The sequence below is a fragment of the Ascaphus truei genome, unplaced genomic scaffold (genome assembly GCF_040206685.1).
Source record: "Ascaphus truei isolate aAscTru1 unplaced genomic scaffold, aAscTru1.hap1 HAP1_SCAFFOLD_809, whole genome shotgun sequence".
Lineage (NCBI taxonomy): Eukaryota > Metazoa > Chordata > Amphibia > Anura > Ascaphidae > Ascaphus > Ascaphus truei.
The window spans coordinates 146,584-172,655 of record NW_027457144.1 but is presented as its reverse complement, the minus strand read 5'-3'; the positions used below and the strand labels follow the sequence as shown (position 1 = coordinate 172,655).

Below are 26,072 nucleotides of genomic sequence, written 5' to 3'. Positions count from 1 at the left end.
GGTTCTCTCTCAGAAATGTCAGCCATGACACAATGGGCTTAGCAATTAGCAGCAGGTAAAACAAAATGGCCGGCCTCCATTCCCTACAGGCCAGCCCTGCCATTTTGTCTTGGAAGGGGGAGTTTGCAGAGAGAGGAGAAGGAAGGGAAAGAATAAAGCGAGACACGAGAGAGGTAAGCTCTGGTTAAAATGGCGGCCGCCTCCTTCTTGTGGATGGGTTACTTTTCTGCTGTGGGTTTCTCTGTACAAAACTTCTTCAGTGGGGGAGCGTCCGGAGACTCCTCCTCAGGCAAAGTGGGAGCAGCGGGAACAGAGGGGGGAACCTGAGTGAAAGAGGGTGCGTCAGGACCACGTCACCTCCCTCCTGTGCCTCATCCTTCCCCAGGCTCTGCCGCTGACTCTCTGTGTGACCTGGGACAAAGTCACCTTAACTTCCCCCCCCTCTCCCCTTCCCTCATTCTGATTCAGGCTCTGCCGCTGACTCTGTGTGACCTGGGACAAAGTCACCTTAACTTCCCCCCCCTCCCCTTCCCTCATTCTTCCCCAGGCTCTGCCACTGACTCTCTGTGTGACCTGGGACAAAGTCACCTTAACTTCCCCCCCCCTCTCCCCTTCCCTCATTCTGATTCAGGCTCTGCCGCTGACTCTCTGTGTGACCTGGGACAAAGTCACCTTAACTTCCCCCCCTCTCCCCTTCCCTCATTCTGATCAAGGCTCTGCCGCTGACTCTCTGTGTGACCTGGGATAAAGTCACATTAACTTCCCCCCCCTCTCCCCTTCCCTCATTCTGATCCAGGCTCTGCCACTGGCTCTCTGTGTGACCTCTGACAGTCAATTTACCTCCCCCTGTGTCTCATTCTGACCCCAGCTCTGCCGCTGACTCTGTGTGACCTCAGCCACTCTTACCTCTCCTCCCCCCCCCCACGTGCTCTGCCGCTGACTCTGTGTGACCTCAGCCACTCTAACCTCTCCTCCCCCCCCCACCGTGCGTCATTCTGACCCCAGCTCTGCCGCTGACTCTGTGTGACCTCAGCCACTCTAACCTCTCCTCCCCCGCCCCCACCGTGCTCTGCCGCTGACTCTGTGTGACCTCAGCCACTCTAACCTCTCCCCCCTCCCCCCCCCACCGTGCTCTGCCGCTGACTCTGTGTGACCTCAGCCACTATAACCTCTCCTCCCCCGCCCCCACCGTGCTCTGCCGCTGACTCTGTGTGACCTCAGCCACTCTAACCTCTCCCCCCTCCCCCCCCACCGTGCTCTGCCGCTGACTCTGTGTGACCTCAGCCACTCTAACCTCTCCTCCCCCCCCCACTGTGCGTCATTCTGACCCCAGCTCTGCCGCTGACTCTGTGTGACCTCAGCCACTCTAACCTCTCCTCCCCCCCCCCCCGGCCTCTGCCGCTGACTCTGTGTGACCTCAGCCACTCTAACCTCTCCTCCCCCCCCCACCATGCGTCATTCTGACCCCAGCTCTGCCGCTGACTCTGTGTGACCTCAGCCACTCTAACCTCTCCTCCCCCGCCCCCACCGTGCTCTGCCGCTGACTCTGTGTGACCTCAGCCACTCTAACCTTCCCCCCCCCACCGTGCTCTGCCGCTGACTCTGTGTGACCTCAGCCACTCTAACCTTCCCCCCCCCCCCACCGTGCTCTGCCGCTGACTCTGTGTGACCTCAGCCACTCTAACCTCTCCCCCCTCCCCCCCACCGTGCGTCATTCTGACCCCAGCTCTGCCGCTGACTCTGTGTGACCTCAGCCACTCTAACCTCTCCCCCCCCTACGTGCATCATTCTGACCCCAGCTCTGCCGCTGACTCTGTGTGACCTCAGCCACTCTAACCTCTCCTCCCCCCCCCACCGTGCTCTGCCGCTGACTCTGTGTGACCTCAGCCACTCTAACCTTCCCCCCCTCCCCCCCCACCGTGCGTCATTCTGACCCCAGCTCTGCCGCTGACTCTGTGTGACCTCAGCCACTCTAACCTTCCCCCCCTCCCCCCCCACCGTGCTCTGCCGCTGACTCTGTGTGACCTCAGCCACTCTAACCTTCCCCCCCTCCCCCCCCACCGTGCGTCATTCTGACCCCAGCTCTGCCGCTGACTCTGTGACCTCAGCCACTCTAACCTCTCCCCCCCCCACCGTGCTCTGCCGCTGACTCTGTGTGACCTCAGCCACTCTAGCGTCTCCTCCCCCCCCCCCCCACCGTGCTCTGCCGCTGACTCACCTGGGGCTCGGTTGCCTCAGTAACTGGTTCCTCTTTGGTTAACATCGGGGGCTCGTCTATTCCAGCAGAACCCAGCGCGGCTCCGTCTAACGCACAGAACAGAGACCCCGTTATAAGAACACACACCCCCATGTAAGAACAGTTTCCATACACCCCATATATCAGTTCTTACCCCCTTCTTGCCCCAGGAGGGGTGGCTGGGAGTCTTCGGTCTTTGGCTCTGGGGGAGAGGGGCTAACATTCTGGCTGCGTTCGGGGGTCCGGCTTCGACTGTCGCTGCCCTCCCCCCGTACCCCGGACATGTCCGAGAAGGAGCTGTGATTACTGTCATCTGAAAGAGAAACAGCACAGGTACAGGGCGGACACACACACACACACACACACACACACACACACACACAGCACAGGTACAGGGCGGGCCAACACACACACACACACACAGCACAGGTACAGGGCGGGCAGCGGCAGTGACACACACACACACACATACACACACACACACACAGCACAGGTACAGGGCGGGCAGCGGCAGTGACACACACACACACACACACACACACACCATGTATACACAGCACAGGTACAGGGCGGGCAGCGGCAGTGACACACACACATACACACACACACACACACACACACACACACACAGCACAGGTACAGGGCGGGCAGCGGCAGTGACACACACACACACACATACACACACACACACACACACACCATGTATACACAGCACAGGTACAGGGCGGGCAGCAGCAGTGACACACACACACATACACACACACACACACACACACACACACACACAGCACAGGTACAGGGCGGGCAGCGGCAGTGACACACACACACATACACACACACACACAGCACAGGTACAGGGCGGGCAGCGGCAGTGACACACACACACACACACACACACAGCACAGGTACAGGGCGGGCAGCGGCAGTGCCACACACACACACACACACACACACACACACACACACACACACACACACACACAGCACAGGTACAGGGCGGGCAGTGGCAGTGACACACACTCACACCATGTATACACAGTACATGTACAGTGCGGGCAGCGGCGGTGCCACACACACATCATGTATACACAGCACAGGTACAGGGCGGGCAGTGGCGGTGACACACACACACACACACACACCCACCATGTATACACAGCACAGGTACAGTGCGGGCAGCGGCGGTGACACACACACACACACACACACCATGTATACACAGCACAGGTACAGTGCGGGCAGCGGCGGTGACACACACACACACACACACACCATGTATACACAGCACATGTCCAGGGCGGGCAGTGGCGGTGCCACACACACACACACACCATGTATACACAGCACAGGTACAGTGCGGGCAGCGGCAGTGCCAGCCTCCCCGTCACACACACACGCACACACACACCATGTATACACAGCACAGGTACAGTGCGGGCAGCGGCGATGACACACACACACACACCATGTATACACAGCAAAGGTAGAGTGCGGGCAGCGGCAGTGCCACACACACACACACACACACCATGTATACACAGCACAGGTACAGGGCGGGCAGTGGCGATGACACACACACACACACCATGTATACACAGCACAGGTACAGGGCGGGCAGTGGCGATGACACACACACACACCATGTATACACAGCACAGGTAGAGTGCGGGCAGCGGCAGTGCCAGCCTCCCCCTCACACACTACTACACCATGTATACACAGCACAGGTACAGCGCGGGCAGTGGCGATGACACACACACACACCATGTATACACAGCACAGGTACAGGGCGGGCAGTGGCGATGACACACACACACACACCATGTATACACAGCACAGGTACAGGGCGGGCAGTGGCGATGACACACACACACACCATGTATACACAGCACAGGTAGAGTGCGGGCAGCGGCAGTGCCACACACACACACACACACCATGTATACACAGCACAGGTAGAGTGCGGGCAGCGGCGATGACACACACACACACCATGTATACACAGCACAGGTAGAGTGCGGGCAGCGGCAGTGCCAGCCTCCCCCTCACACACAGGAAGGGGAGGAGCTGTGAGGCAAGATGGCGCATGCTAATCTGAAAGCGGATAAGAAAGTTTCCCTTGAGGCAAAAGAAAGAATCAGAAAATGTGGAAAAAGAGATGAAAATGTTGGGCAGAAAGAAGCTGAAATGGAGAATACTGAAAGTGCGGCTCAGAACCAGACGGGTAAGAGAACTGCGGCTAAAACCAGCTCAAGGTCTAATGAAGCTCAGTGCCACAGATAACGAGGCTGCGCTCGTCTGTCCACTTCAAACTGTCTGCACAGGCGTCTTCCTCCCGCAGCGGCAAAGCTCTCCGGTGACCGACCGGGACATATCTCATCCAAATAAAACCAAAAGTAGGGGCGCAGAGAGGGCAAGACGTTAGGCAATATTCCACTTTTAATAATACACTTTACACATGAAAACGTACAATTGAGTACTGCTGCAGGAACGATAGGGACCCCACACCCGTCCGACGCTACCACCACACAGGCCTTCCCTCGATACCCCTTGGATTACCGCCGGGTACAGAAACCGGAAGTGAACCCGGTGAGTGACTGAAGGGTCAGGTGGGCTGTCTCGCGAGAGTGTACAGCTTAGCTAGGGCTGTACCCTCAAAGCAGAGCGGCTCCGTCTAACGCACAGAACAGAGACCCCGTTATAAGAACACACACCCCTATGTAAGAACAGTTTCCATACACCCCACACCCATACACCGTCTTGGCTATGGATCCACTAACGAACAGGTATCACAACCCTGTGATTAAAGTTGTGAACCCTGCAGTTATCCTCTACGCGTTTCGCGCTAATTAGCGCTTCATCAGGAGGACTAGCGCGAAACGCGTAGAGGATAACTGCAGGGTGACCCTGCAAACAGCTGCACATGAGACAGAGACCCTGCAAACAACTGCACCTGAGACAGAGACCCTGCAAACAGCTGCACCCGAGACAGAGACCCTGCAAACAGCTGCACCTGAGACAGAGACCCTGCAAACAACTGTACCTGAGACAGAGACCCTGCAAACAGCTGCACCCGAGACAGAGACCCTGCAAACAGCTGCACCTGAGACAGAGACCCTGCAAACAGCTGCACCTGAGACACAGACCCTGCAAACAGCTGCACCTGAGACAGAGACCCTGCAAACAACTGCACCTGAGACAGAGACCCTGCAAACAGCTGCACCTGAGACAGACCCTGCAAACAACTGCACCTGAGACAGAGACCCTGCAAACAACTGCACCTGAGACAGACCCTGCAAACAACTGTACCTGAGACAGAGACCCTGCAAACAACTGCACCTGAGACAGAGACCCTGCAAACAACTGCACCTGAGACAGACCCTGCAAACAACTGTACCTGAGACAGAGACCCTGCAAACAACTGCACCTGAGACAGAGACCCTGCAAACAGCTGCACCTGAGACAGAGACCCTGCAAACAACTGTACCTGAGACAGAGACCCTGCAAACAACTGTACCAGAGACAGAGACCCTGCAAACAGCTGCACCTGAGACAGAGACCCTGCAAACAGCTGCACCTGAGACAGAGACCCTGCAAACAGCTGCACCTGAGACAGAGACCCTGCAAACAACTGTACCTGAGACAGAGACCCTGCAAACAGCTGCACCTGAGACAGAGACCCTGCAAACAACTGTACCTGAGACAGAGACCCTGCAAACAGCTGCACCTGAGACAGACCCTGCAAACAACTGCACCTGAGACAGAGACCCTGCAAACAACTGCACCTGAGACAGACCCTGCAAACAACTGTACCTGAGACAGAGACCCTGCAAACAACTGCACCTGAGACAGAGACCCTGCAAACAACTGCACCTGAGACAGACCCTGCAAACAACTGTACCTGAGACAGAGACCCTGCAAACAACTGCACCTGAGACAGAGACCCTGCAAACAGCTGCACCTGAGACAGAGACCCTGCAAACAACTGCACCTGAGACAGAGACCCTGCAAACAGCTGCACCTGAGACAGAGACCCTGCAAACAACTGTACCTGAGACAGAGACCCTGCAAACAACTGTACCCGAGACAGAGACCCTGCAAACAGCTGCACCTGAGACAGAGACCCTGCAAACAGCTGCACCTGAGACAGAGACCCTGCAAACAACTGCACCTGAGACAGAGACCCTGCAAACAGCTGCACCTGAGACAGAGACCCTGCAAACAACTGTACCTGAGACAGAGACCCTGCAAACAGCTGCACCTGAGACAGAGACCCTGCAAACAACTGCACCTGAGACAGACCCTGCAAACAACTGTACCTGAGACAGAGACCCTGCAAACAACTGCACCTGAGACAGAGACCCTGCAAACAGCTGCACCTGAGACAGAGACCTTGCAAACAACTGCACCTGAGACAGAGACCTTGCAAACAACTGCACCTGAGACAGAGACCCTGCAAACAGCTGCACCTGAGACACAGACCCTGCAAACAGCTGCACCTGAGACAGAGACCCTGCAAACAACTGCACCTGAGACAGAGACCCTGCAAACAGCTGCACCTGAGACAGAGACCCTGCAAACAGCTGCACCTGAGACACAGACCCTGCAAACAGCTGCACCTGAGACAGAGACCCTGCAAATAACTGCACCTGAGACAGAGACCCTGCAAACAGCTGCACCTGAGACAGAGACCCTGCAAACAACTGCACCTGAGACAGAGACCCTGCAAACAGCTGCACCTGAGACAGAGACCCTGCAAACAACTGTACCTGAGACAGAGACCCTGCAAACAACTGTACCCGAGACACAGACCCTGCAAACAGCTGCACCTGAGACAGAGACCCTGCAAACAACTGCACCTGAGACAGAGACCCTGCAAACAGCTGCACCTGAGACAGAGACCCTGCAAACAACTGTACCTGAGACAGAGACCCTGCAAACAGCTGCACCTGAGACAGAGACCCTGCAAACAACTGCACCTGAGACAGACCCTGCAAACAACTGTACCTGAGACAGAGACCCTGCAAACAACTGCACCTGAGACAGAGACCTTGCAAACAACTGCACCTGAGACAGAGACCCTGCAAACAGCTGCACCTGAGACACAGACCCTGCAAACAGCTGCACCTGAGACAGAGACCCTGCAAACAGCTGCACCTGAGACACAGAACCTGCAAACAACTGCACTTGAGACAGAGACCCTGCAAACAACTGCACCTGAGACAGACCCTGCAAACAACTGTACCTGAGACAGAGACCCTGCAAACAACTGCACCTGAGACAGAGACCCTGCAAACAACTGCACCTGAGACAGACCCTGCAAACAACTGTACCTGAGACAGAGACCCTGCAAACAACTGCACCTGAGACAGAGACCCTGCAAACAGCTGCACCTGAGACAGAGACCCTGCAAACAACTGCACCTGAGACAGACCCTGCAAACAACTGTACCTGAGACAGAGACCCTGCAAACAACTGCACCTGAGACAGAGACCCTGCAAACAGCTGCACCTGAGACAGAGACCTTGCAAACAACTGCACCTGAGACAGAGACCTTGCAAACAACTGCACCTGAGACAGAGACCCTGCAAACAGCTGCACCTGAGACACAGACCCTGCAAACAGCTGCACCTGAGACAGAGACCCTGCAAACAACTGCACCTGAGACAGAGACCCTGCAAACAGCTGCACCTGAGACAGAGACCCTGCAAACAGCTGCACCTGAGACACAGACCCTGCAAACAGCTGCACCTGAGACAGAGACCCTGCAAATAACTGCACCTGAGACAGAGACCCTGCAAACAGCTGCACCTGAGACAGAGACCCTGCAAACAACTGCACCTGAGACAGAGACCCTGCAAACAGCTGCACCTGAGACAGAGACCCTGCAAACAACTGTACCTGAGACAGAGACCCTGCAAACAACTGTACCCGAGACAGAGACCCTGCAAACAGCTGCACCTGAGACAGAGACCCTGCAAACAACTGCACCTGATACAGAGACCCTGCAAACAGCTGCACCCGAGACAGAGACCCTGCAAACAACTGTACCTGAGACAGAGACCCTGCAAACAGCTGCACCTGAGACAGAGACCCTGCAAACAACTGCACCTGAGACAGACCCTGCAAACAACTGTACCTGAGACAGAGACCCTGCAAACAACTGCACCTGAGACAGAGACCTTGCAAACAACTGCACCTGAGACAGAGACCCTGCAAACAGCTGCACCTGAGACACAGACCCTGCAAACAGCTGCACCTGAGACAGAGACCCTGCAAACAGCTGCACCTGAGACACAGACCCTGCAAACAACTGCACTTGAGACAGAGACCCTGCAAACAACTGCACCTGAGACAGACCCTGCAAACAACTGTACCTGAGACAGAGACCCTGCAAACAACTGCACCTGAGACAGAGACCCTGCAAACAACTGCACCTGAGACAGACCCTGCAAACAACTGTACCTGAGACAGAGACCCTGCAAACAACTGCACCTGAGACAGAGACCCTGCAAACAGCTGCACCTGAGACAGAGACCCTGCAAACAACTGCACCTGAGACAGAGACCCTGCAAACAGCTGCACCTGAGACAGAGACCCTGCAAACAACTGTACCTGAGACAGAGACCCTGCAAACAGCTGCACCTGAGACAGAGACCCTGCAAACAACTGCACCTGAGACAGAGACCCTGCAAACAGCTGCACCTGAGACAGACCCTGCAAACAGCTGCACCTGAGACAGACCCTGCAAACAACTGCACCTGAGACAGAGACCCTGCAAACAGCTGCACCTGAGACAGAGACCCTGCAAACAACTGTACCTGAGACAGAGACCCTGCAAACAGCTGCACCTGAGACAGAGACCCTGCAAACAACTGCACCTGAGACAGAGACCCTGCAAACAGCTGCACCTGAGACAGAGACCCTGCAAACAGCTGCACCTGAGACAGACCCTGCAAACAGCTGCACCTGAGACAGACCCTGCAAACAACTGCACCTGAGACAGAGACCCTGCAAACAGCTGCACCTGAGACAGACCCTGCAAACAGCTGCACCTGAGACAGACCCTGCAAACAGCTGAGGGGGCAGAAAGATGCAGGCATTAGCAACCACACCCAAGGCAGACACACTGCAAACTACAAAAACTGGAGATAAGGGAACTGTCCAAGAAGAGATCTCGCTGCACAATACATATGAGGTATTGGAGGAAAAGAGTTGGGGTGAAAAGATGGATGACGCAGACCCCGATATGTCGAACAGTCAGACCCCGCAGCAGTCTGGATCTATTCAGCACATTGAGATGGCCGGACCATCAAATAAGAGAAATCTGCCATCAGAGGGTCCCCCCGGGAGAAAGAAAATGGTCAAAAAGAAAAGAAAAAAAAGGTGGTGGTGATTCACTAAATGTGCCAAAGTGCCCCTCTCCGCTGAAAGTGGCAACTATTAATGTGAATAGTATTAAGGGGAAAAGACACGGACTGAAGCCTTTTCTAGTCTAAAGGACTTTAAGAATTAGATTTTCTTTTTGCAGGAAACTTGCTTGACTAATTTGTGTTATTTATCTATCAGTAAAGTGTATATAACAGAGGGAATCGGAGAGGTTGGAGAGATGCGTTTGGATATCTTTGAAAAGGGAATCTCTCTAAGATAAAATGTATTATTTATGTCATTCTCTGGCTGCTATTCTGTAAGTATTGTGTGTATTTGTAAATATTTGTATTTTGTATTTAAAACGGTAGGCGCTTCAGCGCAAGGGAAGGTCTCCGGAACAGAGCAGCTACAGCGCAGGGGATCCAGCGTGGGAGGTCCTCAGGGACAAGGAAACAAGGTGACTGGAAGCTTCAGCACAGGGCTTCCGCACACGAAGGCCAGGCGGGCCAAGCAGGGTTGCTTCTGATAAGCACAGATGCAGGGCAGGAAGTGATGAAGGCCTCTGGAAGCAGGGTATGCAGACAGGCCACAGGAACCAAGAACCTTAGTGCTGCGGATCCAGCGCTTCAGCACAGGAACGGGAAGACCCAAGGTAGGCCAAACAGATATGCTTGTAGCAAGCACAGGTTACCAGGAATACAGTGATTCCAGAATTATGCTCAGCCACGTCCTGATGGAAGGGCTGACCCTAAATAGCCCGGGCAGCCAATAGGGACAGAGCTGCATAGCAGGCAGCATGAAGCATACTGCAGTGTGAGTCCAGAACCAGCTGATTCTGATTGCCCAGCTCAGGGAGGCTTATCCGCCTCTGCCTAGAGAGAGTGAGTGGGAGAGAGATGATCAATAGGAAAGGAGAAGACCTCTGACCTCAGATCCCAGGAGGAGAGACAGCGGAGGGGTCTCACCAGGATATAGACATGTAAATCCCCGGAGGGGAGGACTGTGTTCCCGAGGGGTAACCCAAAGAGTAACCCCGAGCCTGGCATAGAGAAGCAGTAATATGTCCCTGAGGGGTAACCCAAAGAGTAACCCCGGGACTGGCATAGAGAAGCAGTAACATGTCCCCGAGGGGTAACCCGAAGAGTAACCCCGGGACTGGCAAAAAGAAGCAGTAATATGTCCCCGAGGGGTAACCCGAAGAGTAACCCCGGGACTGGCACAGAGAAGCAGTAATATGTCCCTGAGGGGTAACCCGAAGAGTAACCCCGGGACTGGCATAGAGAAGCAGTAATATGTCCCTGAGGGGTAACCCGAAGAGTAACCCCGGGACTGGCATAGAGAAGCAGTAATATGTCCCTGAGGGGTAACCCGAAGAGTAACCCCGGGACTGGCATAGAGAAGCAGTAATATGTCCCTGAGGGGTAACCCGAAGAGTAACCCCGGGACTGGAATAGAGAAGCAGTAATATGTCCCCGAGGGGTAACCCAAAGAGTAACCCCGAGACTGGCATAGAGAAGCAGTAACATGTCCCCGAGGGGTAACCCAAAGAGTAACCCCGAGACTGGCATAGAGAAGCAGTAACATGTCCCCGAGGGGTAACCCGAAGAGTAACCCCGGGACTGGCATAGAGAAGCAGTAATATGTCCCTGAGGGGTAACCCGAAGAGTAACCCCGGGACTGGCATAGAGAAGCAGTAATATGTCCCCGAGGGGTAACCCAAAGAGTAACCCCGGGACTGGCATAGAGAAGCAGTAAAATGTCCCCGAGGGGTAACCCAAAGAGTAACCCCGGGACTGGCACAGAGAAGCAGTAATATGTCCCCGAGGGGTAACCCAAAGAGTAACCCCAGGACTGGCATAGAGAAGCAGTAATATGTCCCCGAGGGGTAACCCGAAGAGTAACCCCGGGACTGGCATAGAGAAGCAGTAATATGTCCCCGAGGGGTAACCCGAAGAGTAACCCCGAGACTGGCATAGAGAAGCAGTAATATGTCCCTGAGGGGTAACCCAAAGAGTAACCCCGAGCCTGGCATAGAGAAGCAGTAATATGTCCCCGAGGGGTAACCCGAAGAGTAACCCCGGGACTGGCATAGAGAAGCAGTAATATGTCCCCGAGGGGTAACCCGAAGAGTAACCCCGAGACTGGCATAGAGAAGCAGTAATATGTCCCCGAGGGGTAACCCAAAGAGTAACCCCGAGCCTGGCATAGAGAAGCAGTAATATGTCCCTGAGGGGTAACCCGAAGAGTAACCCCGGGACTGGCATAGAGAAGCAGTAATATGTCCCTGAGGGGTAACCCAAAGAGTAACCCCGGGACTGGCATAGAGAAGCAGTAATATGTCCCTGAGGGGTAACCCAAAGAGTAACACCGGGACTGGCATAGAGAAGCAGTAATATGTCCCCGAGGGGTAACCCAAAGAGTAACCCCGAGACTGGCATAGAGAAGCAGTAATATGTCCCCGAGGGGTAACCCAAAGAGTAACCCCGGGACTGGCATAGAGAAGCAGTAATATGTCCCCGAGGGGTAACCTGAAGAGTAACCCCGGGACTGGCACAGAGAAGCAGTAATATGTCCCCGAGGGGTAACCCAAAGAGTAACCCCGGGACTGGCATAGAGAAGCAGTAATATGTCCCCGAGGGGTAACCCAAAGAGTAACCCCGGGACTGGCATAGAGAAGCAGTAATATGTCCCCGAGGGGTAACCCAAAGAGTAACCCCGGGACTGGCATAGAGAAGCAGTAATATGTCCCCGAGGGGTAACCCAAAGAGTAACCCCGAGACTGGCACAGAGAAGCAGTAATATGTCCCCGAGGGGTAACCCAAAGAGTAACCCCGGGACTGGCATAGAGAAGCAGTAATATGTCCCTGAGGGGTAACCCAAAGAGTAACCCCGGGACTGGCATAGAGAAGCAGTAATATGTCCCCGAGGGGTAACCCGAAGAGTAACCCCGGGACTGGCATAGAGAAGCAGTAATATGTCCCCGAGGGGTAACCCAAAGAGTAACCCCGAGACTGGCACAGAGAAGCAATAACATGTCCCCGAGGGGTAACCCAAAGAGTAACCCGGGACTGGCATAGAGAAGCAGTAACATGTCCCCGAGGGGTAACCCAGAGAGTAACCCCGAGACTGGCATAGAGAAGCAGTAATATGTCCCAGAGGGGTAACCCGAAGAGTAACCCCGGGACTGGCATAGAGAAGCAGTAATATGTCCCCGAGGGGTAACCCAAACAGTAACCCCGGGACTGGCACAGAGAAGCAGTAATATGTCCCCGAGGGGTAACCCGAAGAGTAACCCCGAGACTGGCATAGAGAAGCAGTAATATGTCCCCGAGGGGTAACCCAAAGAGAAGCCCCGGGACTGGCATAGAGAAGCAGTAATATGTCCCTGAGGGGTAACCCAAACAGTAACCCCGGGACTGGCATAGAGAAGCAGTAATATGTCCCCGAGGGGTAACCCAAAGAGTAACCCCAGGACTGGCATAGAGAAGCAGTAATATGTCCCCGAGGGGTAACCCGAAGAGTAACCCCGGGACTGGCATAGAGAAGCAGTAATATGTCCCCGAGGGGTAACCCAAAGAGTAACCCCGGGACTGGCACAGAGAAGCAGTAATATGTCCCCGAGGGGTAACCCAAAGAGTAACCCCGGGACTGGCATAGAGAAGCAGTAATATGTCCCCGAGGGGTAACCCGAAGAGTAACCCCGAGACTGGCATAGAGAAGCAGTAATATGTCCCCGAGGGGTAACCCAAAGAGTAACCCCGGGACTGGCATAGAGAAGCAGTAATATGTCCCCGAGGGGTAACCCAAAGAGTAACCCCGAGACTGGCACAGAGAAGCAGTAATATGTCCCCGAGGGGTAACCCAAAGAGTAACCCCGGGACTGGCATAGAGAAGCAGTAATATGTCCCCGAGGGGTAACCCGAAGAGTAACCCCGGGACTGGCATAGAGAAGCAGTAATATGTCCCCGAGGGGTAACCCGAAGAGTAACCCCGAGACTGGCATAGAGAAGCAGTAATATGTCCCAGAGGGGTAACCCGAAGAGTAACCCCGGGACTGGCATAGAGAAGCAGTAATATGTCCCCGAGGGGTAACCCGAAGAGTAACCCCGAGACTGGCACAGAGAAGCAGTAATATGTCCCCGAGGGGTAACCCAAAGAGTAACCCCGGGACTGGCATAGAGAAGCAGTAATATGTCCCCGAGGGGTAACCCAAAGAGTAACCCCGAGACTGGCACAGAGAAGCAATAACATGTCCCCGAGGGGTAACCCAAAGAGTAACCCGGGACTGGCATAGAGAAGCAGTAACATGTCCCCGAGGGGTAACCCAGAGAGTAACCCCGAGACTGGCATAGAGAAGCAGTAATATGTCCCAGAGGGGTAACCCGAAGAGTAACCCCGGGACTGGCATAGAGAAGCAGTAATATGTCCCCGAGGGGTAACCCAAACAGTAACCCCGGGACTGGCACAGAGAAGCAGTAATATGTCCCCGAGGGGTAACCCGAAGAGTAACCCCGAGACTGGCATAGAGAAGCAGTAATATGTCCCCGAGGGGTAACCCAAAGAGAAGCCCCGGGACTGGCATAGAGAAGCAGTAATATGTCCCTGAGGGGTAACCCAAACAGTAACCCCGGGACTGGCATAGAGAAGCAGTAATATGTCCCCGAGGGGTAACCCAAAGAGTAACCCCAGGACTGGCATAGAGAAGCAGTAATATGTCCCCGAGGGGTAACCCGAAGAGTAACCCCGGGACTGGCATAGAGAAGCAGTAATATGTCCCCGAGGGGTAACCCAAAGAGTAACCCCGGGACTGGCACAGAGAAGCAGTAATATGTCCCCGAGGGGTAACCCAAAGAGTAACCCCGGGACTGGCATAGAGAAGCAGTAATATGTCCCCGAGGGGTAACCCGAAGAGTAACCCCGAGACTGGCATAGAGAAGCAGTAATATGTCCCCGAGGGGTAACCCAAAGAGTAACCCCGGGACTGGCATAGAGAAGCAGTAATATGTCCCCGAGGGGTAACCCAAAGAGTAACCCCGAGACTGGCACAGAGAAGCAGTAATATGTCCCCGAGGGGTAACCCAAAGAGTAACCCCGGGACTGGCATAGAGAAGCAGTAATATGTCCCCGAGGGGTAACCCGAAGAGTAACCCCGGGACTGGCATAGAGAAGCAGTAATATGTCCCCGAGGGGTAACCCGAAGAGTAACCCCGAGACTGGCATAGAGAAGCAGTAATATGTCCCAGAGGGGTAACCCGAAGAGTAACCCCGGGACTGGCATAGAGAAGCAGTAATATGTCCCCGAGGGGTAACCCGAAGAGTAACCCCGAGACTGGCACAGAGAAGCAGTAATATGTCCCAGAGGGGTAACCCAAAGAGTAACCCCGGGACTGGCATAGAGAAGCAGTAATATGTCCCCGAGGGGTAACCCGAAGAGTAACCCCGGGACTGGCATAAAGAAGCAGTAATATGTCCCCGAGGGGTAACCCAAACAGTAACCCCGGGACTGGCACACAGAAGCAGTAATATGTCCCCGAGGGGTAACCCAAAGAGTAACCCCGAGACTGGCATAGAGAAGCAGTAATATGTCCCCGAGGGGTAACCCGAAGAGTAACCCCGAGACTGGCATAGAGAAGCAGTAATATGTCCCCGAGGGGTAACCCGAAGAGTAACCCCGGGACTGGCATAGAGAAGCAGTAATATGTCCCAGAGGGGTAACCCAAAGAGTAACCCCGGGACTGGCATAGAGAAGCAGTAACATGTCCCCGAGGGGTAACCCAAAGAGTAACCCCGAGACTGGCATAGAGAAGCAGTAATATGTCCCCGAGGGGTAACCCGAAGAGTAACCCCGAGACTGGCATAGAGAAGCAGTAACATGTCCCCGAGGGGTAACCCAAACAGTAACCCCGGGACTGGCACAGAGAAGCAGTAAAATGTCCCCGAGGGGTAACCCGAAGAGTAACCCAGAGACTGGCATAGAGAAGCAGTAATATGTCCCCGAGGGGTAACCCGAAGAGTAACCCCGAGACTGGCATAGAGAAGCAGTAATATGTCACCGAGGGGTAACCCAAAGAGTAACCCCGGGACTGGCACAGAGAAGCAGTAATATGTCCCAGAGGGGTAACCCGAAGAGTAACCCCGGGACTGGCATAGAGAAGCAGTAATATGTCCCCGAGGGGTAACCCGAAGAGTAACCCCGAGACTGGCATAGAGAAGCAGTAATATGTCCCTGAGGGGTAACCCGAAGAGTAACCCCGGGACTGGCATAGAGAAGCAGTAACATGTCCCCGAGGGGTAACCCGAAGAGTAACCCCGAGACTGGCATAGAGAAGCAGTAATATGTCACCGAGGGGTAACCCGAAGAGTAACCCCGGGGCTGGCATAGAGAAGCAGTAATATGTCCCCGAGGGGTAACCCGAAGAGTAACCCCGGGACTGGCATAGAGAAGCAGTAATATGTCCCCGAGGGGTAACCCGAAGAGTAACCCCGAGACTGGCATAGAGAAGCAGTAATATGTCCCCGAGGGGTAACCCGAAGAGTAACCCCGAGACTGGCATAGAGAAGCAGTAATATGTCCCTGAGGGGTAACCCGAAGAGTAACCCCGGGACTGGCATAGAGAAGCAGTAACATGTCCCCGAGGGGTAACCCGAAGAGTAACCCTGAGACTGGCATAGAGAAGCAGTAATATGTCACCGAGGGGTAACCCGAAGAGTAACCCCGGGGCTGGCATAAAGAAGCAGTAATATGTCCCCGAGGGGTAACCCAAACAGTAACCCCGGGACTGGCACACAGAAGCAGTAATATGTCCCCGAGGGGTAACCCAAAGAGTAACCCCGAGACTGGCATAGAGAAGCAGTAATATGTCCCCGAGGGGTAACCCGAAGAGTAACCCCGAGACTGGCATAGAGAAGCAGTAATATGTCCCCGAGGGGTAACCCGAAGAGTAACCCCGGGACTGGCATAGAGAAGCAGTAATATGTCCCAGAGGGGTAACCCAAAGAGTAACCCCGGGACTGGCATAGAGAAGCAGTAACATGTCCCCGAGGGGTAACCCAAAGAGTAACCCCGAGACTGGCATAGAGAAGCAGTAATATGTCCCCGAGGGGTAACCCGAAGAGTAACCCCGAGACTGGCATAGAGAAGCAGTAACATGTCCCCGAGGGGTAACCCAAACAGTAACCCCGGGACTGGCACAGAGAAGCAGTAAAATGTCCCCGAGGGGTAACCCGAAGAGTAACCCAGAGACTGGCATAGAGAAGCAGTAATATGTCCCCGAGGGGTAACCCGAAGAGTAACCCCGAGACTGGCATAGAGAAGCAGTAATATGTCACCGAGGGGTAACCCAAAGAGTAACCCCGGGACTGGCACAGAGAAGCAGTAATATGTCCCAGAGGGGTAACCCGAAGAGTAACCCCGGGACTGGCATAGAGAAGCAGTAATATGTCCCCGAGGGGTAACCCGAAGAGTAACCCCGAGACTGGCATAGAGAAGCAGTAATATGTCCCTGAGGGGTAACCCGAAGAGTAACCCCGGGACTGGCATAGAGAAGCAGTAACATGTCCCCGAGGGGTAACCCGAAGAGTAACCCCGAGACTGGCATAGAGAAGCAGTAATATGTCACCGAGGGGTAACCCGAAGAGTAACCCCGGGGCTGGCATAGAGAAGCAGTAATATGTCCCCGAGGGGTAACCCGAAGAGTAACCCCGGGACTGGCATAGAGAAGCAGTAATATGTCCCCGAGGGGTAACCCGAAGAGTAACCCCGAGACTGGCATAGAGAAGCAGTAATATGTCCCCGAGGGGTAACCCGAAGAGTAACCCCGAGACTGGCATAGAGAAGCAGTAATATGTCCCTGAGGGGTAACCCGAAGAGTAACCCCGGGACTGGCATAGAGAAGCAGTAACATGTCCCCGAGGGGTAACCCGAAGAGTAACCCCGAGACTGGCATAGAGAAGCAGTAATATGTCACCGAGGGGTAACCCGAAGAGTAACCCCGGGGCTGGCATAGAGAAGCAGTAATATGTCCCCGAGGGGTAACCCGAAGAGTAACCCCGGGACTGGCATAGAGAAGCAGTAATATGTCCCCGAGGGGTAACCCGAAGAGTAACCCCGGGACTGGCACAGAGAAGCAGTAATATGTCCCCGAGGGGTAACCCAAAGAGTAACCCCGAGCCTGGCATAGAGAAGCAGTAACATGTCCCCGAGGGGTAACCCGAAGAGTAACCCCGGGACTGGCAAAAAGAAGCAGTAATATGTCCCCGAGGGGTAACCCAAAGAGTAACCCCGGGACTGGCACAGAGAAGCAGTAATATGTCACCGAGGGGTAACCCGAAGAGTAACCCCGGGACTGGCACAGAGAAGCAGTAATATGTCCCCGAGGGGTAACCCGAAGAGTAACCCCGGGACTGGCATAGAGAAGCAGTAATATGTCCCCGAGGGGTAACCCGAAGAGTAACCCCGGGACTGGCACAGAGAAGCAGTAATATGTCCCCGAGGGGTAACCCGAAGAGTAACCCCGGGACTGGCATAGAGAAGCAGTAATATGTCCCCGAGGGGTAACCCGAAGAGTAACCCCGGGACTGGCATAGAGAAGCAGTAATATGTCCCTGAGGGGTAACCCGAAGAGTAACCCCGAGCCTGGCATAGAGAAGCAGTAATATGTCCCAGAGGGGTAACCCGAAGAGTAACCCCGGGACTGGCATAGAGAAGCAGTAATATGTCCCCGAGGGGTAACCCAAAGAGAAGCCCCGAGACTGGCACAGAGAAGCAGTAATATGTCCCCGAGGGGTAACCCGAAGAGTAACCCCGAGACTGGCACAGAGAAGCAGTAATATGTCCCCGAGGGGTAACCCGAAGAGTAACCCCGGGACTGGCATAGAGAAGCAGTAATATGTCCCCGAGGGGTAACCCGAAGAGTAACCCCGGGACTGGCATAGAGAAGCAGTAACATGTCCCCGAGGGGTAACCCAAAGAGTAACCCCGAGACTGGCATAGAGAAGCAGTAATATGTCCCCGAGGGGTAACCCAAAGAGTAACCCCGGGACTGGCATAGAGAAGCAGTAATATGTCCCCGAGGGGTAACCCGAAGAGTAACCCCGAGACTGGGTGTAAGGAATCCGCTCCGCGGGTTACTGGTTGCCTTACCTTGCAGACCGGTGCAGTTCTGGAACAGCTCTCCTGAGGTTTGCTGCAGCCTGGATTCACTCACCAAAGCAATACACACTCCCTCTGGTATCTATTGCAGCTGTGCAGCCTATCACTGCAACCTATACTTGCATTCACTCATTGAAGCAGTACAGTTCACACCCCCGCCGGGGATTGGCCCGCGGGCCTTTAAGTATTGCTTTCCCATAATGCTCCCTGCCGAGCATAGTCCTTACTGGATGTCACTACCTGTTCTGCCACAAGCTCCTGCTTGTTCTCCTGTGCTGAAGCGGAGGTTCCGCCCTGCGTCCTTCAGCTTCCTTCAAGCTCCCGCTTGTTCTCCTGTGCTGAAGCGGAGGTTCCGCCCTGCGTCCTTCAGCTTCCTTCAAGCTCCCGCTTGTTCTTCTGTGCTGAAGCGGAGGTTCCGTCCTGCGTCCTTCAGCTTCCTGTTCTCCTGTGCTGAAGCAGAGGTTTCGTCCCTGCATCCTTCAGCCTCCTGGATTCCTGCACTGAAGCGGAGGTTTCGTCCCTGCGTCCTTCAGTCTCCTGGATTCCTGCACTGAAGCGGAGGTTTCCCTGTGTATCTTCAGCTTCCTGGTTCCTGGGGCCTACTCTTTCCCTAATCTAGAGAGGCCGTGTCCTGGTTCCTGCGCTGTTACAGAGGATTCCCCAGCCGCTCAGGACTCTTGCGCTGTAGCACTGGTGCACCCGTGCAGCAAAGCGGTGTGCTATTCTGGTCTGCCTACCATCTCCTGTGACCAGTACCATGGGCCATGGTCGTCGCTCGCGCAGAGGCCAACCCCGCGCTCCTAAGCTGAAGCGGGGCTCTCCTGACTACCTGTTGCCGAACTCTTGCCTGAACAATGTTTATCCTGATGTCTCCTGTCCTGACCCTGGCTTGTACAACGACGACGCTGTCTTCTCCTTTCCTGATCCTGCTACGTTTGACAACGAACTGCGCAATCCAGATCAGCCTGCGCGGTCTCAGGTCGGTGCTTTTACAACCCCACCTCAGCATCGCGGTCCGACCCTGGTTTGTGGCGAGCAGAACCCTGACAGTATGCTCGGCCGCACAAACTCTGACCCCGCTGAGGTGTGGGTTGGTAAGTTTTTTCCTAAAAACCTGTCCCGGTCTGTAGACCAGTCCCAGTTTGAGAATGATTATATATGCGATATAATACCTCTGATGGAAGATCCGTTTATGTCGGAGGGCTTAACTCCCTTGCAAAAGAAATGCCGTAATGATCTGGTTTGTAAGGCTTACTGCCTCAGAGACGTAAAACAGTATCTGGCCAGTGTTCTGGCCAGTGCAAACAGTGCTTTCTCCCCTGATTCCCCTTTAACTGGGGATAAGGTGTGTCCTGTGGAACTGGTCAACGCCTGTAGTACACTCAATGCCCTGGCTTTATCTTTGGACATTCCTGTAGTACTCCCGGACCCTTCCGCCATGGTGGCTCTCGCTCACGACACGCTGCATGTACTTTCCTTGGTGATTGGATGGTTGCTTGTTAAAACAGGATCGCCCCCTGGCCGCTAACGCCGTCCTTTGGCGGTTTCCCTCGCTTGCCAGTCCTGTCGCTAAACCGGGGGACGTATCTCCCTCTCCAGGAGATGACCAAACGGAACTATTACCAATATCTCCCAGCGTAGTAATTGCCACAGTCCCTAGCCCAGATTGTATGCCCGGGTTCCCTGACACCAATGATATGTCTACGTTAACCCCTGCCGATCAGTCCTGTGAGGTTCCCCTGGAGGATACATATGTTTCTCTACCCAACACTAATGTTCTAGTATCAGAGAATAGGTTCATTAGTTCGCCTATTTCTAGCTCAGAAGCCCTTTCTCTAGGTCTTGAGGGTTTTCCAGCTTTAACCCCTGCCGATCAGTCCTGTGAGGTTCCCCTGGAGAATACATATGTTTCACTAACTAACACTAAGGTTCGAGTATCAGAGAATAAGTCCCTTAGTTCCCCTATTTCTAGCTGTGAATCTCTCTCTTTAGGTCTTGAGGGTTTCCCAGCTTTAACCTCTGCTAGGCAGTCCTGTGCGCTTTCCCCGTCAGAGAAAGAATCCCTAAGTTCTGTTCCCAGGGTCATTTCTGTATTAACCCCTGTGGGGCAGCTCTCTGAGTTTCCTTTGGTAAATCCCTGTTCTCTGTCAGCCATGGTCACGCCCCTAGCTCCAGAGGAGAGATTCCTGGTCTCTCCTAATACAGAGAGAAGTCTCCCTATGTTTTACTCTCAGGCATTGTCTGCATTAACCCCTGTAAATTCTTGCTGCCTCCAAGTTAATGCCTTCGTTTTAGCCTCAGAGAATGAGTCCCTAAGTCAGACAGCAGAGGTTGCATTGAGGGATTCCCATAACCGTACGGAGTCCTTAGATATTCTTTGCTATAAATCCCCTGCTTCAGCTCAAGTTTCCGCAGTTTCGTCTCCGGAGACTTCGGCTAAAGTTCTGGTTCCTGATAAATGTATTCAGGAGTCAGGTTTTTCCCTAAGCTTGGTCGCAGAGTTCCTTCTCCCGGGTATTTCACTGAACCAGCCTGTTGCCCACATAGCGGTGATCCCTGCTTCAGCGCATAGTTCCCACATTATGGAGTCTGCAGTAATTTCTGGTTTCCCAGACATTCCTTACCAAATACCTACTTCAGAGACCAGTACAGTTATGATTAACCCCCGTGTACTGTCTGAGTTCTCCTCCTCTTTAAGCTTAGGGTTAAAGGCATACAGTAGTCTGTATGTCCCTCCTGGGGTTCATATTATGTTCCCAGGAATGTTTGCTGACGCACGGTTTTCTCCCAATAGTGATGCTTTTTCATATAGATTAGTAAAAAGCTTGCACACGGTTTCCCTTTTCGCTGAATTGTGTCTTACTAGTTTTGAGACTCTGAGAGGTAATGATTCTCCTTCTGATTCTGAAGCTCTTCCTACAAGGAGTATCCTGACTGGGGGTCCCCCTGATTTCTCTGTCCAGGCTAATTCTCCAGGGATCAGCATATCTGTGGTCACTCCCTTAGTACTGTCTGAGGTCACCATGCATATATTACAAGTCCTGGGGTTTAAATCTGAGCTGTTTAGCTGTCCTGCCTTTGCTGAAACCCAGTCCCTCAGTGCTGTGTCTAAATATGCCCCAGCAAACATGGGGTTACTCTGGGAAGAAATTAAAGCTCCTGTCTTAAATGGTATTTTTTCTCACATGTCCAGCAAATCTAGAACCTCAGTAATTTTTTCTAAGTCACTTATCAATACATCTGATTTTTTCTCTAATCAAACCCAGACACCCTCACTATCGGTTAGGAGTCCTGTGATCAGAGATTTTGCACTAGAAAACACACCTATTCATGTTTTTGTCAGGTTAGGTACCCCTGTGGTTAGGGTCATTGCAGTTTCGGAAAAGACTCCTTGTACTCCAAAGGTGCCTGTCATTAAGAGTTTTCATAGTTCATACTTGCTGCTTGTTGATTCTCAGGGCCCTGTCACTGAGGTACAGACTTCAGCTTCTGATGTTAGCTTCCCTCCCACCACTACCCTGGCTCTGCCTTTTTCTCAAGCTACTGATTTGAAAATCCCAAGGACTATTCCTGATTCACTGACAATATTATCTCCCAATGAAGATTTACCAGTATTGAAGAGCTCTACTGTTGTTTGCTTCTCTGCTCCTGCTAAACCATGGTTTTGTCCCTCGGAATTTTCGGTTGCCCCTGTTATTTCCTCTCAGTTGGAAATACTCTGTACGTATCCCAAGATTTCGGTCCCTATGCCTGGTTTACTGCTTGCCTTGTCACCTTCCATACCAATACCGGGAGAAGCTTCCAACCAGCCTATACCCTTACTAACCATTACCTGGGAGCCTTCTAGAGGAAAAATTTCTCGCAAATTCCAATATGCAGTGGTCAGCCAAGACTTTTTCTGTTACAAAGTTCCTCCTGGTATATTCAATCAACTATCAGGGCCGCTGATCCTAGAGTCCGGTTCCTTTATTAAAGACTGGGCTTCCTGTAGGGGTTCTCCTGCCGTTTCTGCTCTGGAACCCTCTGGTTCTTCACAGCCCTGGATTTCCAGGACATTTTGCGAGGCGAGCCATGTACCAAGGATGTTTCTTCCATCAATCTCATATCCTAGAACTGTACTCACCAAAGAACTGCTCGTTTACGGATGCCCTTTCTACCTAAAGAATTTTAGGAGCAACTCAATGTCCCCAAGGCCCATGGATGGTCCTGTCTGGCCACAGTTCTCACCGGGGGGTGGGGGTACACTAAGGACTAATCACGAGTCTCTGGAGCACGACTCTAACCCCAATCCTAGACGGTTCAGCAACAATTCCCGGTCCTCCTACTCTATGAGTGCTCATGTTCGCCCGGAGGTCTCGCGTGAAGGGGGGGGGTACTGTAAGGAATCCCCTCCGCAGTTTACTGGTTGCCTTACCTTGCAGACCGGTGCAGTTCTGGAACAGCTCTCCTGATGTTTGCTGCAGCCTGGATTCACTCACCAAAGCAATACTGCCACGCACTCCCTCTGGTATCTACTGCAGCTGTGCAGCCTATCATTGCAACCTATACTTGCATTCACTCATTGGAGCAGTACAGTTCACACCCCCGCCGGGGATTGGCCCGCGGGCTTTTAAGTATTGCTTTCCCATAATGCTCCCTGCCGAGCATAGTCCTTACTGGATGTCACTACCTGTTCTGCCACAAGCTCCTGCTTGTTCTCCTGTGCTGAAGCGGAGGTTCCGCCCTGCGTCCTTCAGCTTCCTTCAAGCTCCCGCTTGTTCTCCTGTGCTGAAGCGGAGGTTCCGCCCTGCGTCCTTCAGCTTCCTTCAAGCTCCCGCTTGTTCTTCTGTGCTGAAGCGGAGGTTCCGTCCTGCGTCCTTCAGCTGCCTGTTCTCCTGTGCTGAAGCAGAGGTTTCGTCCCTGCGTCCTTCAGCCTCCTGGATTCCTGCACTGAAGCGGAGGTTTCGTCCCTGCGTCCTTCAGTCTACTGGATTCCTGCACTGAAGCGGAGGTTTCCCTGTGTATCTACAGCTTCCTGGTTCCTGGGGCCTACTCTTTCCCTAATCTAGAGAGGCCATGTCCTGGTTCCTGCACTGTTACAGAGGATTCCCCAGCCCGCTCAGGACTCTTGCGCTGTAGCACTGGTGCACCCGTGCAGCAAAGCGGTGTGCTACGCTGGTCTGTTTACCATCTCCTGTGACCAGTACCATGGGCCATGGTCGTCGCTCGCGCAGAGGCCAACCCCGCGCTCCTAAGCTGAAGCGGGGATCTCCTGACTACCTGTTGCCGAACTCTTGCCTGAACAATGTTTATCCTGATGTCTCCTGTCCTGACCCTGGCTTGTACAACTACGACGCTGTCTTCTCCTTTCCTGATTCTGCTACGTATGACAACGAACTGCGCAATCCGGATCAGCCTGCACGGTTTCAGGTCGGTGCTTTTACAACCCCACCTCAGCCTCGCGGTCCGACCCTGGTTTGTGGCGAGCAGAACCCTGACACTGGCATAGAGAAGCAGTAATATGTCCCCGAGGGGTAACCCAAAGAGTAACCCCGAGACTGGCATAGAGAAGCAGTAATATGTCCCCGAGGGGTAACCCGAAGAGTAACCCCGAGACTGGCATAGAAAAGCAGTAATATGTCCCCGAGGGGTAACCCAAAGAGTAACCCCGAGCCTGGCATAGAGAAGCAGTAATATGTCCCCGAGGGGTAACCCGAAGAGTAACCCCGAGACTGGCATAGAGAAGCAGTAATATGTCCCCGAGGGGTAACCCGAAGAGTAACCCAGGGACTGGCATAGAGAAGCAGTAATATGTCCCCGAGGGGTAACCCGAAGAGTAACCCATGGACTGGCATAGAGAAGCAGTAATATGTCCCCGAGGGGTAACCCGAAGAGTAACCCCGGGACTGGCATAGAGAAGCAGTAATATGTCCCCGAGGGGTAACCCGAAGAGTAACCCCGAGACTGGCATAGAGAAGCAGTAATATGTCCCCGAGGGGTAACCCGAAGAGTAACCCCGGGACTGGCACAGAGAAGCAGTAATATGTCCCCGAGGGGTAACCCGAAGAGTAACCCCGGGACTGGCACAGAGAAGCAGTAATATGTCCCCGAGGGGTAACCCGAAGAGTAACCCCGGGACTGGCACAGAGAAGCAGTAATATGTCCCCGAGGGGTAACCCGAAGAGTAACCCCGGGACTGGCATAGAGAAGCAGTAATATGTCCCCGAGGGGTAACCCAAAGAGTAACCCCGGGACTGGCATAGAGAAGCAGTAATATGTCCCCGAGGGGTAACCCGAAGAGTAACCCCGGGACTGGCATAGAGAAGCAGTAATATGGAACTCCTCTGACTCACCCCTGTGGTGCTATTCCCAGGGAATAATGGGTGGGGCACCCTTAAAAGGATTTATTCCATGACCCCCAAAGACTGAAGCATGCATATGGGATGGGCAGGGAGCGGAGGTACAGATCTGTCTAGTAAGGGGAGGAAAGGAATAGTGATATGTGTCTGGGGACACCCTCCCGCTGTGAGTATCCCAGGGGAGTATAATGTGACACCCTCCCGCTGTGAGTATCCCAGGGGAGTATAATGTGGCACCCTCCCGCTGTGAGTATCCCAGGGGAGTATAATGTGACACCCTCCCGCTGTGAGTATCCCAGGGGAGTATAATGTGGCACCCTCCCGCTGTGAGTATCCCAGGGGAGTATAATGTGACACCCTCCCGCTGTGAGTATCCCAGGGGAGTATAATGTGACACCCTCCCGCTGTGAGTATCCCAGGGGAGTATAATGTGACACCCTCCCGCTGTGAGTATCCCAGGGGAGTATAATGTGACACCCTCCCGCTGTGAGTATCCCAGGGGAGTATAATGTGGCACCCTCCCGCTGTGAGTATCCCAGGGGAGTATAATGTGACACCCTCCCGCTGTGAGTATCCCAGGGGAGTATAATGTGGCACCCTCCCGCTGTGAGTATCCCAGGGGAGTATAATGTGACACCCTCCCGCTGTGAGTATCCCAGGGGAGTATAATGTGACACCCTCCCGCTGTGAGTATCCCAGGGGAGTATAATGTGACACCCTCCCGCTGTGAGTATCCCAGGGGAGTATAATGAGACACCCTCCCGCTGTGAGTATCCCAGGGGAGTATAATGTGGCACCCTCCCGCTGTGAGTATCCCAGGGGAGTATAATGTGACACCCTCCCGCTGTGAGTATCCCAGGGGAGTATAATGTGACACCCTCCCGCTGTGAGTATCCCAGGGGAGTATAATGAGACACCCTCCCGCTGTGAGTATCCCAGGGGAGTATAATGTGGCACCCTCCCGCTGTGAGTATCC

General features: G+C 53.8%; 1 protein-coding gene across 2 annotated transcripts in view; it reads right to left on the bottom strand.

Moving 5' to 3' along the window:
- Positions 1-6: 6 nt before the first annotated feature.
- BCL7C (BAF chromatin remodeling complex subunit BCL7C) overlaps positions 7-26,072 on the bottom strand; it is a 79,469-nt gene continuing 53,403 nt past the window's right edge. For both annotated transcript variants that reach the window (XM_075584926.1, XM_075584927.1), the window contains exons 4-6: positions 2,391-2,549; positions 2,219-2,304; positions 7-323 (exon numbers count right to left, since the gene is read on the bottom strand). In XM_075584926.1, coding sequence (XP_075441041.1) covers positions 219-323; positions 2,219-2,304; positions 2,391-2,549 — 350 coding nt within the window. In that variant the 3' untranslated portion in view covers positions 7-218. The remainder of the gene's footprint in view (positions 324-2,218; positions 2,305-2,390; positions 2,550-26,072) is intronic.